This window comes from Propithecus coquereli, unplaced genomic scaffold (assembly GCF_000956105.1).
Source record: "Propithecus coquereli isolate 6110/MARCELLA unplaced genomic scaffold, Pcoq_1.0 Scaffold557, whole genome shotgun sequence".
Taxonomy (NCBI): Eukaryota; Metazoa; Chordata; class Mammalia; order Primates; family Indriidae; genus Propithecus; species Propithecus coquereli.
In genome coordinates this window covers 1,478,719-1,494,483 of record NW_012151474.1, presented here as the reverse complement: position 1 = coordinate 1,494,483, position 15,765 = coordinate 1,478,719, and the positions used below count along the sequence as shown (strand labels likewise).

At 68.6% G+C, this 15,765-nt stretch overlaps 1 protein-coding gene across 1 annotated transcript in view; it reads left to right on the top strand.

The window, feature by feature from the left end:
• Positions 1-5,455: 5,455 nt before the first annotated feature.
• Positions 5,456-15,765, top strand: part of PIEZO1 (piezo-type mechanosensitive ion channel component 1) — a 28,630-nt gene continuing 18,320 nt past the window's right edge. Inside the window, exons 1-9 of the mRNA XM_012657688.1 lie at positions 5,456-5,529; positions 9,611-9,733; positions 10,520-10,562; positions 10,714-10,852; positions 13,662-13,821; positions 13,925-14,138; positions 14,261-14,432; positions 14,519-14,590; positions 14,664-14,742. Coding sequence (XP_012513142.1) covers positions 13,803-13,821; positions 13,925-14,138; positions 14,261-14,432; positions 14,519-14,590; positions 14,664-14,742 — 556 coding nt within the window. The 5' untranslated portion in view covers positions 5,456-5,529; positions 9,611-9,733; positions 10,520-10,562; positions 10,714-10,852; positions 13,662-13,802. The remainder of the gene's footprint in view (positions 5,530-9,610; positions 9,734-10,519; positions 10,563-10,713; positions 10,853-13,661; positions 13,822-13,924; positions 14,139-14,260; positions 14,433-14,518; positions 14,591-14,663; positions 14,743-15,765) is intronic.

Genomic DNA, 15,765 nt, shown 5'->3' with positions numbered 1-15,765 from the left:
CCTCAGCTGGGCTCTGCGGGGCCCTGGGCTCTGGGAGGGCAGCTCTGCGGGACCCAGTTCCCACCCAAGGCACGGTTGGGGCACGGGGCTGGCTCTGCCTGACCTCTGGGCTGGTCATTCTGCAGAGGTGGCTGCCGGAGAAGGCCGGGCTTCCTCCTGCTCTGGCCCTGGGGACGCTGGGGGCTGGACAGGAAGCCCCACTGCAGGGAGCCGGGCCCAGCAGGGTGGAACACAGGACCCAGCCCGTAGTTGAGGGGTGTGGGTTCCCGGTCAGGGGACGCGGATGGAGAGCAAAGGCTTCCACACGTGGGCGTTGCCGTGGGTGTTTTCTGGGGAAGGACGGCCCTGGGCCTGGCAGGCTTGGGGGTCCCTGGAGGAAGGGGTAGAACCGCCTGGGCTCGGATGCCAGGGGAGGTTTCCCAGCTGGGCAGGGGGTGGTTCTCGTCCCTGCCCTGTGTGTGGCCATGCTGGGCCGGACTGAGAAGGCCTAGGCGGGAGGTCAGAGCAGCCTCGGGGAAGACTCACGACGCACCTCCCTGCCCGTTCCAGCCGGGCCGGCAAACGCTTACCGCGGGGCGGGGACAGGAAGGCGGCTCCACTTCTGGGTGAGGCTGTGTGTGTCAGGAAGGCTGTGAGTGGTCCCCGAGGCTGCCACTGACTCAGGCCACTGCCGTGGCCCCGGGAGCAGCTCTGGGCAGCACCGCTGTGTCTTCCCTGGCCCGCGTGGCTGGACACCCCCCCCCTCCCCCGGGCAGGACAGCGCAGGTCCAGGGCTCGGACGTGCAAGTCTCAGGTGCTGCTCCGGGGCCTGCCCTGGGGCACAAACTCCGCCCACAGCCTCGGTCTGCTCATCTGTGAAATGGGCACGCAATGGCATCACTCCCTGGGCTGCGTGAGAGTCTCCGAGGCTGGTGCCCACAGGACACTCGGACCCTGCCCTGGCCTTGTGGCCGGTGACCGTGCCCCTCCCCCGCTGTGGTGGGCAGCTGGGGCCTATTGTCCCTTTGTCCCTGTGTGATCACCTTTTTGCAGACGGCCCCTTCGCCCCGCAAACCCCTCTGAGAGTCACCAGCAGCCGTGGGGACGGCCTGGCTCTCCAGATGGTGGGTGCCTCCCCCTCTTGGGGCCCCTGTGACCAGCCCACGGCGGCCACACCCAGGGCTCCACGAGGCACGTGACAGGGGGAGCCCGGCGGTGACCCGGCCCCACACAGGTCAGACAAGCTGCAGAACCACGTTTCCCAGACACGGTGCTAATTAAACGCTCTGGAAGTGGCTCGGGGCCCCAGGCTGCCTGGCTGGGCCCCAAGTAGGTAACGAGACGTTCCCTTCGTGCCTCCTCCTGCCGTCCCCTGCCGCGTGGGCCCCTGCGCCAGCCCGGGTGCCCCAGCCTGCGTGCCAGCCCTTTGGCCGCCGTCCCTGTTGGCTTCAGCCAAACCCCTTCTCTCCTTTGGAAGGGATCGTTTCTAGAGCTTCGTAAACAGAGCGGGCTCCAGAAACCCTTCTCTGCAGCGTCACTCTAGACAGGGGCGTGGGGTCGGCTTTTCCTGGCGTTTCTTTCAAGTCTCCTTTTTCCCCCGAGGGGAGAAGAGGGGCCTCCCCAGTGCTCGGGACTGGACGGGACGGGACGGGGCAGGTGGAGACGACCCGGGGGCCTGTTTGGCGACCATCCAGCGCCCTGGGGAGGCACAGCCCGTGGACACAGGCCCCGCCAGCGTGGGGTTGGGGCGGCGCAGGGCGGGGGCCCCTGCAGGCAGGACTGTGCTCAGGGAGGGTGCCCCAGGCTCAGTGCCCTCCCGGGGTCTTCAAGGTGGCAGGCGGGTGGGGTTTGAGCAGTTTCGGGAGGACGCGCAGGGCAGGCCTGGCACAGCTGCCCTGTGACGGGCGAGGGTGGGGCTGGGCCTCGGGGTGGCCCCCTGGCTCCTGTCCCCACGCCACTGCTCCTCTGCCTGCTCCCCAAGGGCCCCCTGCTCAGCCTCTGGGGTGTTGGCCACACTGTCCGCCGGGACCGGGCCACGGGCCTCAGCATGCAGCCCGGGGGTTGCCAGGGCAGGCGGTTCCTCGTGCCCGTGGCCGCCTGGCCAGCACCGCTCCAGAGGTGGGAGTACCTGAGCCTCATGTCCCCTCTGGGTCTGGCTCTGGGGTTTGTGCGCCGCCTGGGTGGGGCAGGGGGGCAGGTAAGGCCACCCAGGCACTGTGAGGCCGGGCCCACCCCGCGGCTCCGGAGAGGAGCAGGAAAGAGCCAGTGGCCGCCGGGAGCCCCGTGTGCCACGTCCTCTCCCTTCCTCTTCCTCCCTCCTCTGCCCGGCCCCACCCGCTGGCAGAAGCGCTAGCGCAGAAGTGTTTACGGGTTTCTGGGATTCTCGTCCAAGCCAAATAAGGCCGGGAGCGCCAGGAGCTGGAGCGGGCGGGGGAGGGTGGCCTGGGCTCGCACCAGGACCCCAGCCGCTGCCCTGGCCCGGCTTTGGTGGCGTCTGAGGAGTCTGGGCCTCCCCAGCCCCTCCTGGTCCCCTCCCAGCTCCGTGTGGTCAGTGGCCCGACCCGAAGGCAGGTCCAGCAGGGAGCCGGCCCGCCGGGTCCTGTGGGACCCAGATGACTCATGTCCTGCCAGCCTCTGTCCCCTGCTGTGGCAGGAAAGGCTGGGCCAGGTGACCCCGGCTTCTCGCTGGTCCCCTCCCGCCAGGCCTGTTCTTTTCGGTCAGTTCTTGTCGGTAGCTCCTGCGTCCGTCGCGTGAGAACGTTGCCCCGGAAAGAAGGTGACGCCACAGCTCAGGCGTCGCTCCCTGGGCCGTGTCGTGTGTTTACGCACACGCGGACACGTGGCCTGTTTTTGTTTTAATTTTAGTTTTTACACAGCAGGGGTCCTGCGGAGTGTGCGTGTCACTCAGCGGTGCCTTGGAGGCCGTGCGTGTTCGCTCTGCCGCACTCCGTGTCCGGCAGTGTCGTCCCCGCAGCCGCCTGAGCTGGGACAGCTGCGATTCCCACTTCACAGCCACAGAAACCGAGGCAGAGGAGGACGTGGGCTTGTCTGTGGTCATTTGAACAAGCGAGATCAGGCCCGAGCCAGATGGCCGGTCCCACCCCAGCCCTGACAGTCTCCTCGCTGTGTGGCCTTAGGCAAGTGATTTAACCTCTCTGAGCCTGTTCCCCCGTCTGGGGGGGGATGGGACGGAACAAGAGAGGTGAACCCGACAGGTCCTGCCCTCGCGGGCTACCAGGGCTGCAGGGGCGCCGGGGACGAGGGATGTCAGAGCAGGAGGGCCCCGGGCTCCGGTGCTGGTGGTGGGCGTGAAGGCCGGGCCCATGTTCCCTGCTCCGGTGCTGTGTGCCCGGCGCTGTGTCTCGTGTGTCTGCGGCTGTTTCTCCAGAGCCCCTGAGGCTCAGTGGCCGTAAGTACGTTCTCGTTATCGTGAAACCGTCACCACCATCCATCTCCGGACCTCGTTCATCTCCCGGGACCGTCCCCTGTCCCCTGCTCCAGGACACACCAGCTCCCTGGCCCCCGCCACCCCCAGGCCCGCGTCAGGGGCCCTGTCACGGGTCCCGTCATGGCCATCCCGCGCCGTCCCTGTTCACTTGTACCTGTTCAGCGTCCGGCTGGACCACGAGCTCCCACGGCAGGGACCTGCGGAAAAGTCCTCAGGGACAGTCACTTGGACAGAGGGACAGGTGGATGGAGGGGCAGCTCTCCGGGGCTGGCACGAGGCGGGAGGTGCCCCGTCTCTGGGGACGGGCCTGGGGCTGGGGAGAAGTGCGGCTCTGGGAACAAGAGGGAACTTTGGAAGCCTTGGCCGTAAATGCGTTCTCCTGCCTCTTGGGCCGGATCGATTTTTCTTTCAATGAAAACATGTAATTGTTGAAAGACTTAGATTTAGGAGAGTTGAGCTGATCGCTGCGGCCAGTGTGTTAGTGGCAGGGAGAGGGCGCCCCGACTTTAGGGCAGACTCGCGGGGTGGTGGGGGCGCCCGGGGACCCAGGACTCCGCGTCTGCCAGGCCGAGCCCCTTCCCATGCGTGGGGATCCTCAGAGCCGCCTCGTTTCTGGGGTGGGAAGGGAAGGGACTCCACTCGCTGAGGTTGTCCGGCGCCTCACGCCACGTTCCTCTCTAGCCCTCCGGACGGCGCCGGGAGGTGCCAGCCCTGCTGCACAGACGTGGAGGCTGAGGCTTGGTGGCACTGGGGCTGCGAGGCTGCAGGGCCCGGCCTCCCTCGCGGGTCCAGCGGAGCCACCAGTGGGGCCTGAGGGGTCTCCCCTCCTGCGCTGCCTCCCACGGGCGCTGCGTTCTCTGAGCGCTGGTTTGGGGTTAGGGATGCAGGTGCTGGGGGCTGTGGTGAGCTGGCCTGTGCCCCCCAGAAGACGTCCGGAGGGGCTCTCGCCCCAGGACTGGGGAGGGGCGTCACTGGCCGGGCCTGGGCTTCGGGGTGGGGGGGAGCTGCAGCCGGGGTCCTGCTTAGACAGGTCTGAGCCGTGCCGTGGCGCCTCCTTCCTCAGCCCCCCAGCTGGTGACAGCCAAGTGGGGTCTAACCAGGGGGATCGTTCCTTCTCGCACAGGAGGGAGGAGTGAGCCGTGTCGCCGGGCAGTCAGCGTGGGCCCCTGGCTCCGGGCGGCCGGGGGAAGGGCTGGGTGGCCCCTGTGTTTGGGCAGTTCGGGGCAGGGTGCAAAGCCCCAACCTAGACGCTGCCACAGACAAACGTGGGTGCGTCCGGCTCCTTCCCCGAAGCCCAGTTCTGCCACCCTGGCCCCTTCTGCACAAGAGCAGACACCCGCCCGGCCTGCGCTGCCTCCAGGGGAGATGGGCTTCCTGGCGCCTCCTGTCCCTGAGCCGGTTCCCTCCCCGGTGCCACAGGAGAGGTTGAGCGTCCGCCGCGATGAGATCCCATAGGGTACCCCCCCGCCGTCTCCTGACAAGCCTCCGCTCCTGGGAGGAGACGGGCACGAGGGGAGGTCCCTGGTGGGGGCTCAGTCTTTGGGACCATTGAACAGGCCCCGGCGCGGGCTCGGAGCTCTGTACTCAGTGGGTGCTGCGGCGGGCGGGGGCATTTGGGGTGACAGGCCACACCGTGACCTGCTGGCCCTGCGCGCATCAGAGCTCCCGGGACTGAAAGCATCTTGCAAGGTGGGAAATTGGCCGCAGCCTCCGTGACCCACGGGAGGGCAGGTGCCTGTGCCGTGGCGAGTGCGGGGGAGCACACGCGTGGCAATGTCAGAGCCACACGTGTCTGCATGGATACGCCTCAGAAGCGCCGGTCGGGGAGCAGGCCCGTTGCGGGAGGGTGTGCGGCAGCGAGCTGAGGCGCAAGGGCGCCTTTGCGTTCTGGAGAGGGCCGCGCACAGGAGGGGGTGCAGTCTCGCGGGGCAGTGTTGTCCTCTGGCTGGGGCGAGGCTGGCTGTCCCCGACCGCCTGACCCGAGCTAACGCCTGTCTCCTCCGCAGCCTGTCTGTTCCGCGTCAACGCGCTGTCGCTGGTCTACCTGCTGTTCCTGCTGCTGCTGCCCTGGTTCCCGGGGCCCACCCGGCGCAGCCTCCGAGGTAAGCGCGGGAGGCCCCAGCCCAGGTTCCCAAGGGGGGAATTCGAGGCAAGACCCCTCACGGCAGCGAATGTCACTGAGTTCTGACAGTCATGGTAACAGGTGAGGGTCCCGCAGATATGTTTTCAGCACAGACCCAAAGCCAAGTTCAGAATCTCTCCCGTGGTCAGTGTTACAGGAGTAGGAAGATCACAGGGTGGGGTGACAGGAGCAGCTTCCCACCCGTCGCGGGGTGTCCCTCGGGAAGCCAGAGGGAGCGAGCGGCCCCGGGTGTCCCCCCAGGAGGCGGGGGTCCCTGCGCCGTGGCCTGGCCCCGTGTCACCGCAGGCTCTGTGCACACACCCTGCACCTGGCCAGGCTCCCGCCGACCCACAGAGTCCAGTGGCCGTGTCAGCTCTTCCTGCCGGGCACAGCATGGGCTGTCTCGGGGTCTGAGCTGGGGCCGAGACTCTGTCCCCCTCTTCTGTGTCCTCCGAATGGTTGTAGGAGAGCCAGGCTTGGTGGCCTCGTCCACAGCGGGAGTGAAGGCCTCTGCCAGGCGCTCAGGGTCCCCGCGTGGGGTGGGGGCGGGTGGATGGGGGCGGGGCCCCACGCTGGAAGTCAGGCCTGCGACCCAGGTGACAGAGAGGACCTGCATCCCGGGCCTTCGTCACCTGCTCCAGGGGTGCCGCGTCCACCTGTGCCAGCTGTTAGTGACAGCAGGCGTCCGTGGTGGGGACCTGCAGTTCGGAGGGTGAATAGATTAAAGGAGGGTCCTCGGGGAGTGCAGCCCCCCAGCGAGAGACCCTCCCTGGCAGAGGGGGGTGTGGGAAATTGCCGGGCAGGGTCCAGGTTGGGCGCAACTGCCCGGCCCGAGAGAGGGTCCCTGCTGCTCATGGGCGCTGCCCCCGGGGGTGTGGGCAGGGCAGCCTGGGGTGAGTCCGAGTTCCCGGTTGCTGCGGCGGAAGGGCTCGAAACCACACGTAGATCCTCTCGCTGCGCTGGGGGTCAGACGTCCGCCCGGGAGGCCCACGTCAGGCACGGGGTGTCCCAGGGCCTCGGGGAGAGTCCGTTTCCTCCCCTTTCCAGCTGCTCGAGGCTCCCTGGGTTGTGGCCTCTTCTGCACCCTCAGAGCCAGAGGCCGCCCTGAGTCTTCCTCAAGCTTGTCGCTCCCTCCCGCGTCCTTCCCGTGTACGGTGGCCTTGCGCTGCGCCACGCCCACGGCGATCCCGGCTTCAAGATCGGCTGGTTAGCGCCTCAGTTCCCTCCGCGACCTTCGCTCCCTTTGCCGGGTGGGGTCACGTGTTCACAGGGTCCAGGGAGCAGGTCGCAGACGTCTCTGGGGTCCCTCATCCTGCCGGCCACAGGTGAAAGGTCACCCCTTCCTGGATGGTCAACGTTGCTCTGACCACCCCACCCTCGGGGTCCCTCCTGGCTGGGCGCCGTGGTGCAGGTGCTGCTGGGAGCGCGTGGAATTCGGGTGGGGAGAGCAGGTGGGGAACGGCGATGGGGACGGCCCTGTGCAGCCGAGTGCCGGGAGCTGCCGGGGACCCGGGGCAGGACCCCTCCTAGGATGGCCAGCGCGTGACGCCGCCCGACCCCGTCCGCTCTCCACGGAGCCGGGTTTGCGTGTCCCAGGCCCTTGGCTTTATTTGTTTATTTTTTTTTTTTGAGGCAGAGTCTCTGGTGCCTGGGCTAGAGTGCCGTCGCGTCAGCCTAGCTCACGGCAGCCTCAAACTCCTGGGCTCAAGCGATCCTCCCACCTCGGCCTCCCAGAGTGCTGGGATTACAGGCGTGAGCCTCCGCGCCCGGTCCTTGGCTTTTAGCCGCTTGTCCCGTAAATATTTCATACCCTGGTTACGACTGGAAACGCTTCCCCTGGCGAGAGGAGGGGCTCGCGATCGCCCGGCTAGGCAAGGAGCCCAGCGGCAGGTTCCTCACCTGGCCCTCGTCCTGTCCCTCCATCCAGCCTCAGAGACCCTTCAGGGACAGAGACGCTGCCTGGAGTTTCTGGGCAGGAGGGAGAAAACGTGAGGCCCGAGTGTGCCGAGTGCCCGCGGGTCTGTGGCTGTGCGGCTGCCGGGCCTGGCACCAGCCCCGGGGGAAGGTCTGACGCTGCCCACGGGTCCCCACGGAGGCGCCAGCCCGACCCTGGGGGCTGGGGATTGAGCTGGGCGGGGTGCAGGGAGGGCAGGAGTCGGGCAGAGGCTGGGGCAGATGGTGTGGCCTCGTGTGTCCCCCGACAGGGCAGGCTGCGGCAGGCCCGTGGGGTCAGCTCCCAGAGACCCGCTGGTCAGTCAGCGGCTCGAGGAAGCTTCGTCTGTGCCTGGGAACAGAACCCCGCTGAGGCCGCCCCCTCCGGGCCTGCGGCGGGGGGCCTGCCGCCCTCCCCAGCCTCACTGCTCCCCCAGCTCAAAAGCCTCGGACACCCCCAACCCCTGCCCCCCACCCCAAGCTCAGCCCAGCTCAGACCCTGGAAGTGTCCGGGACCGTCCCAGACTTCTCAGCCGCTCCTCTGTTGCTGGGGGCTCACGGCTCAGACTTGTCATTTGTCCCCCCCGTTCCCTGTACGGCCCCCACCTGCCTGGACGCCCTCAGCGTGTGGCCTCAGACGTGGGGGGGCCTCCCCTTCCCTCCACACGTGGCACCCAGGGTCCCTTGGCTGGTCACATGCCCACCCCGTGAATCAGAGTTGGGGGCTCCCACATGTACCCCAGGAACCAGGCAGGGGGCTCCCACGTGCGCCCCGGGAACCAGGCTCGGCCCTCGCCCGGCTGTCAGGAGGGCGCTATCTGCAAATAGCTCATCAGGACGCGGCAGCTCTGCCGAGGGGGCTCCCCAGTTGAGGCACAGGGCAGGTGCAGGGGGCAGTCCCGCAGGTGGGGGGCTTGGAAGGATCCGGATGCAGGGGCAGTGTGGCGGGGACAGCTGGAATCAGGCCAGTGCTGAGGTACGGGGTGCCCTGGGCCTGTGCAGGCTGAGCAGTGGTTTTGGAGGGCTCAGGTGCGGGGCTCACAGATCTCTGTGTGAACCTCTGCGATGCCCCCTTGACGGGAAGGACCCCAGGGCCTCCCCCTTCCGACTTCCCGAGAGCCCTGCCCGGGTCGAGGCCCCAGAGTGGGAGCCCTGCTCCTTGCTGGAGGGGGGCAGGCGCCGTGCTGGGCCCCTCCTCTGCCACGGATGGGGGTGGGGTTGCCTGGCCTGGTGGGGCCAGGAAGTCCATTCCAGACTCCCTCCACCAGCCCTCGATGGGCCAGGAACAAGGGCCCATGGGCGGGTCCCTGGCCCGAGCCCCGGCTCTGTCCCCTCCCAGGACAGAGGAGCCACTGTGAGCGCGGCTGGCAGGGCGGCTGGGGCAGGGGGTGCGCTGGGCGCTGGGCTGCCGCTCCCACTGGGGCTCCGGGAAGAGGCTGCAGCACAGCCCTGCGGCCCCCTGGCCTTGCCCGGCTGCCGGAGCGCTGGGTTTGGGCACAGAGGCCGACAGGAGCGAGTGGGCAGCTGGCCCCGGGGAGGGGTCTGGGCAGGGGAAACGCGTCTCTAGCCGTCTGACCGCAAGCCCTGCTCTGAGCTCGGTTTCCCCGTCCGTGAGATGGGGTGATGATGGCCCCACGGGTTTGTGGTGGGGACTGAGGGGCTCGGGCGCAGTGTGAAGGCCGAGCAGGACCCCACGCCAGCCGGCCACCAGGGGAGGGCGTCTCCCGCTGAGAAGCGGGCTTTCCCGGCACCATCCACCCCACCGTCCCCAGGGCGGGCTTGGCTCTGCTGGGTCTGCTGCTGCCAAGCCCTCTCCTCCCTCCCGCTGGTTCTGGCCTTGCTTGGGCCCCCACAGTCGCCAGGGTGGCCATGGCCCCCACCCCAGCAGGACGCACAGGGTCTAGCCCTGAATGTTCCCCGGAGGCCCACTGCCCCTGCTCCTGCCGCAGGGCCTTTGCACTGGGTGCATGGGGCTCGCCTACCTGCCAAGAGCCTGTGACCAGGCTCGGGCCATGTGGGGGTGGCCCCGTTGGGGGCCATGGGGCAAGTGGAGGCCTCAGGAGTCCTTGCCCCTTCCCGTGCCCTCGGTGGGCTGCACGCCGGCCTAGCCCTGACCGCTCTGCCCGCAGGTCACACGGGCCGCCTCCTCCGAGCCCTGATCTGCCTCAGCCTCCTCTTCCTGGCGGCCCACCTCACCTTCCAGATATGCCTGTACACCGTGCCCCGCCTGCACCGGCTCCCGGAATCCAGCTGTGAGTTGCCGCGGGGGCGGGGCTGGGAGACCCAGTGCGCTTCCCGGGCTGGACCCGGGCGACCTCGCTGACCTGGGCTGCCGGGATGGGTGGGCCCTGAGCACCCAGGTCACGTGTCCTCAGTGCCGCCCGGGCCGGGGCTGGCCAGGCGGGCAGTGGAGAGCCGGCCCAGGCCCAGGAGCAGCCCTGGCCCCGAGGCCCCTCCCTCCGTCAGCCTCCCGAGGTGCCCTAGCGACCCGGCCCGGCCACGCTAGGGGCCCTGTGCTCCCCACCCCTCTGCCTGGCGCCCCGCACCCTGCAGACCCTGTTTCCAGGCGGCACCTGTCTTGCCGGCTCAGTCGACACAGCACCCAGGCCTCAGACGGGGGAGCCCGGGCACCTCGCTCTGTCACCCGTGTCCTGGTCTTTGTTCCGTGGCAGCGTCCTCTGCCGCGCAGAGCCGAAGCCAGGAGAAGCGTCGGAGGCTGGCGGCCTCCGCCTGTGGCTGTTCTGAGACCGAGACGCGGCCTCCCCGCTCCTGCGGGCCGCTCCCAGCCTGGGGAGCCACGCTGGCCCTGCTCTGCGGACAATCCTGTTCTGCCACTCAGGGCTGGCGGGCTCCAGTTGGCCTGCGTTTCCCTGGCTGGGCCTCAGTTTCCCTGTCAGCAACGGCATCTGAGACCAGTCGTGGGGGCTCTGCAGATGCTGGGGCCCTGTGATTCCCCGGTTCCCAAGGGGGTGTGGCCGGGGAACCCCAGCCACTCGGCGCTCCCCGCCTGATCCAGGTTCCTGTGCCTCTGTCCGCAGGCGGCCCGTGGGAGAACCTCACCTGGCACGCAGGGATCACGCGGTAAGACCCTCAGCCAGCCTCGGGCGTTTCCTGGGCTCAGGGGAGGCCCCGGAGCTGTCCACCGCTCTCGGCCCCTGACCTCGGGGGCCCTTCCGCGCCCCCTCCCACTGGACCTGCCGCCCTGGCCTGACCGCCCCTCCCTCCCGCACAGGCTCGACCTGAGGGACATTCCCAACAGCATCCGGCTGGTGGCCCCCGACCTGGGCATCCTGGTGGTCTCCTCCGTCTGCCTGGGCCTCTGCGGGCGCCTCGCGCGGAAGACCCGGCAGAGCCCGCACGCCCGCGAGCCGGTGAGGGGCTGTGGGCCGCCGGGTCCCCTGGGTGTCGGGAGGTCATTCCGGAGCTGTGGTCCCAGCCGTTTTGAGGACTTTTTATTTTAAACGAACATAGACCCGTTTGTTGTACGTACGTGCTGACCGCAAAGAGGTGAGACGTTCCCGGCCCCCGGCGGTGTGGTCGCGGCCATTTGAGACCTGGTCCTGCCGGGGCTCCGTCTCGGGTCGGAAAGGTCCACGGACCCCAAGATGGCGTCTGTGCTCTTAGAACCTGTTGGGGGTGGGGTTCGTGGGGGCCACACAGTCGGCACCCCCGGGCTGGGAGATGGATCTGCGTCAGAGGACGCCTGGACATGGGCGTCGCGGCCACCTGTGCACCGGTGCGTCTCACCCCGGGGCCGAGGGGTTGCGGCAGAGCCCCCGCGAGCGTTCTCAGCCCCCGGAGCCACGGCCTGGGTCAGAGGCGGCGTCAGCTTCAGCTGCCGCCAGACCGGGCGGGTCTGGCCCTGGCATCTCTGGGTCCCTGGCCACTTCTCACAGTCATGCGTGAGCCGGGGCCCTCGGCACCCTCCTGCTGCTGCGCGAGGACAGAGGTCACGAGCCCAGCCGGGGCCTACTCTGCCCACCCACCCCAGCCTGGCCTCTGCCTGACACGGCCTTCCTCGGGCTCAGCTGGGACGTAAGACTGCGGGAGTCCTGGCACAGAAACTCCTGCCTGGGAGGCGCCAGGAGCCCAGGCTCCTCCCACCCCACCCCTGCACCAGCGTCCCTTTGCCAGACAGCCGACGCTTGCTAGGCACAGGGACCTGCGTTCCAGAAGAGCCCAGAGAGGGGAAGGGACTCCCCAAGGCCACACAGCAGGTTGAGTGGGGCGACTCAGCCTGCAGGACAGTCCTGCTGTCCCTCCTGTCCCTGTCCCCGTCCTGCAGGATGGGGCCGTGCCCTGTTTCAGAGGTAGAGACAGGGCCCCGGACGTCCAGCAGCCTTTCCAGGCATTTGTGGGCGTCCTTGGAGCGTCCCTACCCCTCCCCATGAGGACACGTGGCGTGGAGCTGGCATGTGACCGGGGCTTCCTGGAACCTATCTGCCAGAAGGGCCAGGGGCCGGCCCCCTCCCCAGAGCACAGGGTCTCCTGGTGGCCCCTGGGCAGCCTGGGGTGGCCACTTTCACGTCAGGGGGTGGGGACCGCAGCATCCCGCCAGGCGCAGGTGGCCGGTGTAGACAGACCCGGGGTGAGGTGACGAGGGGCTCCACCCGGGCACCCACGGGGCACGCCTCTAAGACAGGAAGCTGGGAGGCCCCAGACGCCACCACACGCACGCTGCTGTCTGGCAGCGCCCACGTCCCCACGCCAGGGGGCAGCCTGACTCCCGCACACGGTGGCCCCATCTAGGTGCGTGCGTGGCGGGCGTGTAGGACGGCTCTCGGGGCCGGGTGGCTGCAGGGGGAGGCGGGCAGGCATGTGGGAGTGCTCTGCAGCGCCCCACGCGGTGTGGGGGCCAGCGGCTGCTGTGGGGGTCTCACACCTGCCCTCCACCAGCAGCTGCCTCTGTTCTTTCCGTTCCCAGAAACGCTCGATTTTCACGCCTTTCCCAGATTCCCAGGGCCGGGCCAGGCTGTGGGCGGGATGAGCTCAGGCCTTCCAGCCCCAGCCCCGCCTGGCCGGCCCCGCCCCATGGCCAGCAGGGAGTGGCAGGCGCCTCCTCCGCCCCCAACTCGCACTGGGGTCTAAGGGCCAACCCTGGGGCTGAGCGGCATGACCCAGCCTCCAGCTGCTGCGTGGCCTCAGAAAGGGGGCCCAGGGCCCTCCTGCTCTGACATCCCTGGTCCCCGGCACCCCTGCAGCCCTGGTAGCCCGTGAGGGCACGACCTGTCGGGTTCACCTCTCCTGTTAGGTCCCATCCCCCCAGACGGGGGAACAGGCTCAGAGAGGTTAAGTCACCTGCCTAAGGCCACACAGCATGGAGACTGTCAGGGCTAGGTTGGGACCAGCCATCTGGCTCCAGGGCCTGTGCTCTCAGCCCGGGCACCTGGAAAGCCACAGCCACAGCCACAGCGCCTGTTTCACAGATGGCACGCCGCGCTGCTGGCAGCTGGGCCAGGCACCTGGATGACAGTCTGTGCTCCTCCCCACAGCCTGGCTATCCCCAGCGTCTTCTCGGAAACCTTTAGTCAGGGCTGGGGAAATGGGCCCTGTCTGGTCTCTGGCTCTCCCTGCCCCAAGCAGGGACCGTCCCTTTCCTCTGGGCAGTCGGCCACTTCGTCCCCTCCAGGAGCCCGGGGAGGGCAGAAGTGTGGCCCCTGCACCCCCAGCACAGCTGGCTCCCTTGGGGAGGCCCCCCGGCTCTCAGCTTCCACAGGTGCAGGTGGGGCCCGGCTGTCCCCGGCCATGTGACATCCTCAGCTGCCAAGCTTGTGGGACCCAGCATAGCTGGTCAAACCCGGACGTGCGGTGCAAGCAGTGCGCGGGAGCACGTCCGCACGGGCTACTTCTCTTCCTTCTGGAAGTCACCTCTCAGAAGCCAGACCACACCGGGGCAGGGGCTTTGGGGACCCGTGGGGGAATCCGTGGGGTCTACGTGGGGGAAACGAGACACGTTAGGTGGTCTGCAGTGGTCCGAGGTCAGCCGCCACCTGTCACGGTCTCTGTGCGCCAGGGCTGGGCCAGGGCGGGGGCCGCCTCCAGGAAGCCCTGCGAGGCCCGTGCACTCCAGCGAGGAAGTGGGAAGGGTGTGGCCTCCCCCGGCTCCCAGCTGGGCATGGGAGGGCCTGGAGCGGCCTCAGTGCCCGGCACCTTCCCTCACCCTGGCCCTGGCCTCGGCAGGACGATGACGTGGACACAGGCCCCCCAGTGGGGCTGCAGGGAGCCACTGCACCAGCCCCTAAGCAGAGGTCACGGCTGGCCGCCCGGTTCCGGGTCACAGCCCACTGGCTGCTGGTGGCCGCGGGGCGCACCCTGGCCATAATGCTGCTCGCGCTGGCAGGTACCCGCCAAGGCAGGGAGGGGCGGGGAGCTCCCCAGCGGCCAGGGAGACGGGCTCACTGGCGCCGGCCAGGCCTGACCGCCCTCCCTCTGCCTGTGCGCAGGCATCGCCCACCCCTCGGCCCTCTCCAGCATCTACCTGTTGGTCTTCCTGGCCATCTGCACCTGGTGGGCCTGCCACTTTCCCATCAGCCCCCTGGGCTTCAGCACACTCTGCGTCATGGTGGGCTGCTTTGGCGCCGGCCACCTCATCTGCCTCTACTGCTACCAGACGCCCTTCGCCCAGACCCTGCTCCCACCTGAGGGCATCTGGGCCAGGTGAGGCTGACCCACGCAGCCCTGTCCTTTTGCCTTGTCCCACCCGCCTGGCCGGGCCCAGGCCTCTGCATGGCCCTGTTGCTCCTGAGGCCAGCGGCCAGTGACGTGCCTTCTCCGGGTAGGGTGTTTGGTCTCAAGGACTTCGTGGGACCCACCAACTGCTCCGGCCCCAACGCACTGATCCTCAACACCGGCCACGACTGGCCCGTGTACGTGAGCCCCGGGGTCCTGCTGCTGCTGTACTACACGGTGACCTCTCTCCTGAAGCTGTGCGGGCCCCGCCCCTCCGACCAGGTAAGCCCCTGCCCGCCTGCTGGGCTCTCCTGGGGCCTCCTGCCCCCCTTGGGCGAGGGCTGAGCTCCCAGCTCTGGTCTCCGCAGACGTCGCACGAGGAGCAGGAGCTGGAGCTGGCTGATCTGGACCAGTGGCCCCAGGACGGGGAGGCCGCCCAGGTGAGGAGCTGGGTGGGGCTGGGGGTGCCCGGGCTGTCCGTCCGCAGCTGGCTCACCCACGGGTCCTCCGCAGCACACGGCGCCCGACGCCGATGCCGACAGCTGCATCGTGCACGACTTGACCGGCCAGACCCCTGTCCGACAGCGGCCCCGTGAGTATGACGCGCACCGAGGGCCGCCAAGGGACACTTGCTTCCTTGCACGCATGTGGCACGGGCAGCTTCGGGGCAAGGCCAGTGCTGCCCCCTGGCGGCCGCCGGTGGTCTGGCACGTCCCCTCCTCAGCCTGTCCACCCGCTGCCCCTGCTGGGCTGCCCAGGGCTGTGCTGTGGCCACGTCGCTGAGCCCTGAGACCCTGCGGGGGGCCCTCTGAGTCTCCCAACCCCTCCCCAGAGGACTCACTGCTTGGCCTTGGGCCGGTCCCTCGGGAGCGGGTGCAGCTGGCCCAGACGCCCAAGGAGGTGCCTGCCTGGGACCTCGGTGTTGGCCGTGTCACAGGGGAGGGGCTGGGGACTCTGGCCGTTCTCTTGACCCCGAGCCTCGATTTCCATTTTGCGATTTGTTTCTAAGTGAAGCAAATGCAGTCTCCAGCTTCGGGAGTGGGCGCCCCGAGGGTTTTCACACGCGCAGAGTGGAAAGGGGTCCCGGCACCGTGCACGTCCTGTCCTTGCAGGGCTTCAGAGACTGAGGCCCAGACAGGGTTCGGGGATTGGCCAAGGTCACACAGCACCTTCAGGAACAATGTCGGGCCCGGCAGCTGCGGCTTGTCCTATATTTTCTGCCCAGTGTCCCCCACAGCTGTCTGCTGACCCCGGCTCCCTGCTGCCCACTAATCCCAGCTCCCTCCTGCCCATCTGCTGACCCCGGCTCCTTCCTGCCTCCCTGACCCTGGCTGCCTCCTGCCCATCTGCTGACCCCGGCTCCTTCCTGCCCATCTGTTGACCCCGGTTCGCTCCTGCCCATCTGCTGATCCCGGCTCCCTCCTGCCTCTCTGCTGACCCCGGCTCCCTCCTGCCCATCTGCTGACCCCGGCTCCCTCCTGCCTCTCTGCTGACCCCGGCTCCCTCCTGCCCATCTGCTGACCCCGGCTCCCTCCTGCCTCTCTGCTGACCCCGGCTCCTTCCTGCCCATCTGTTGACCCCGGCTCCCTCCTGCCTCTCTGCTGACCCCGGCTCC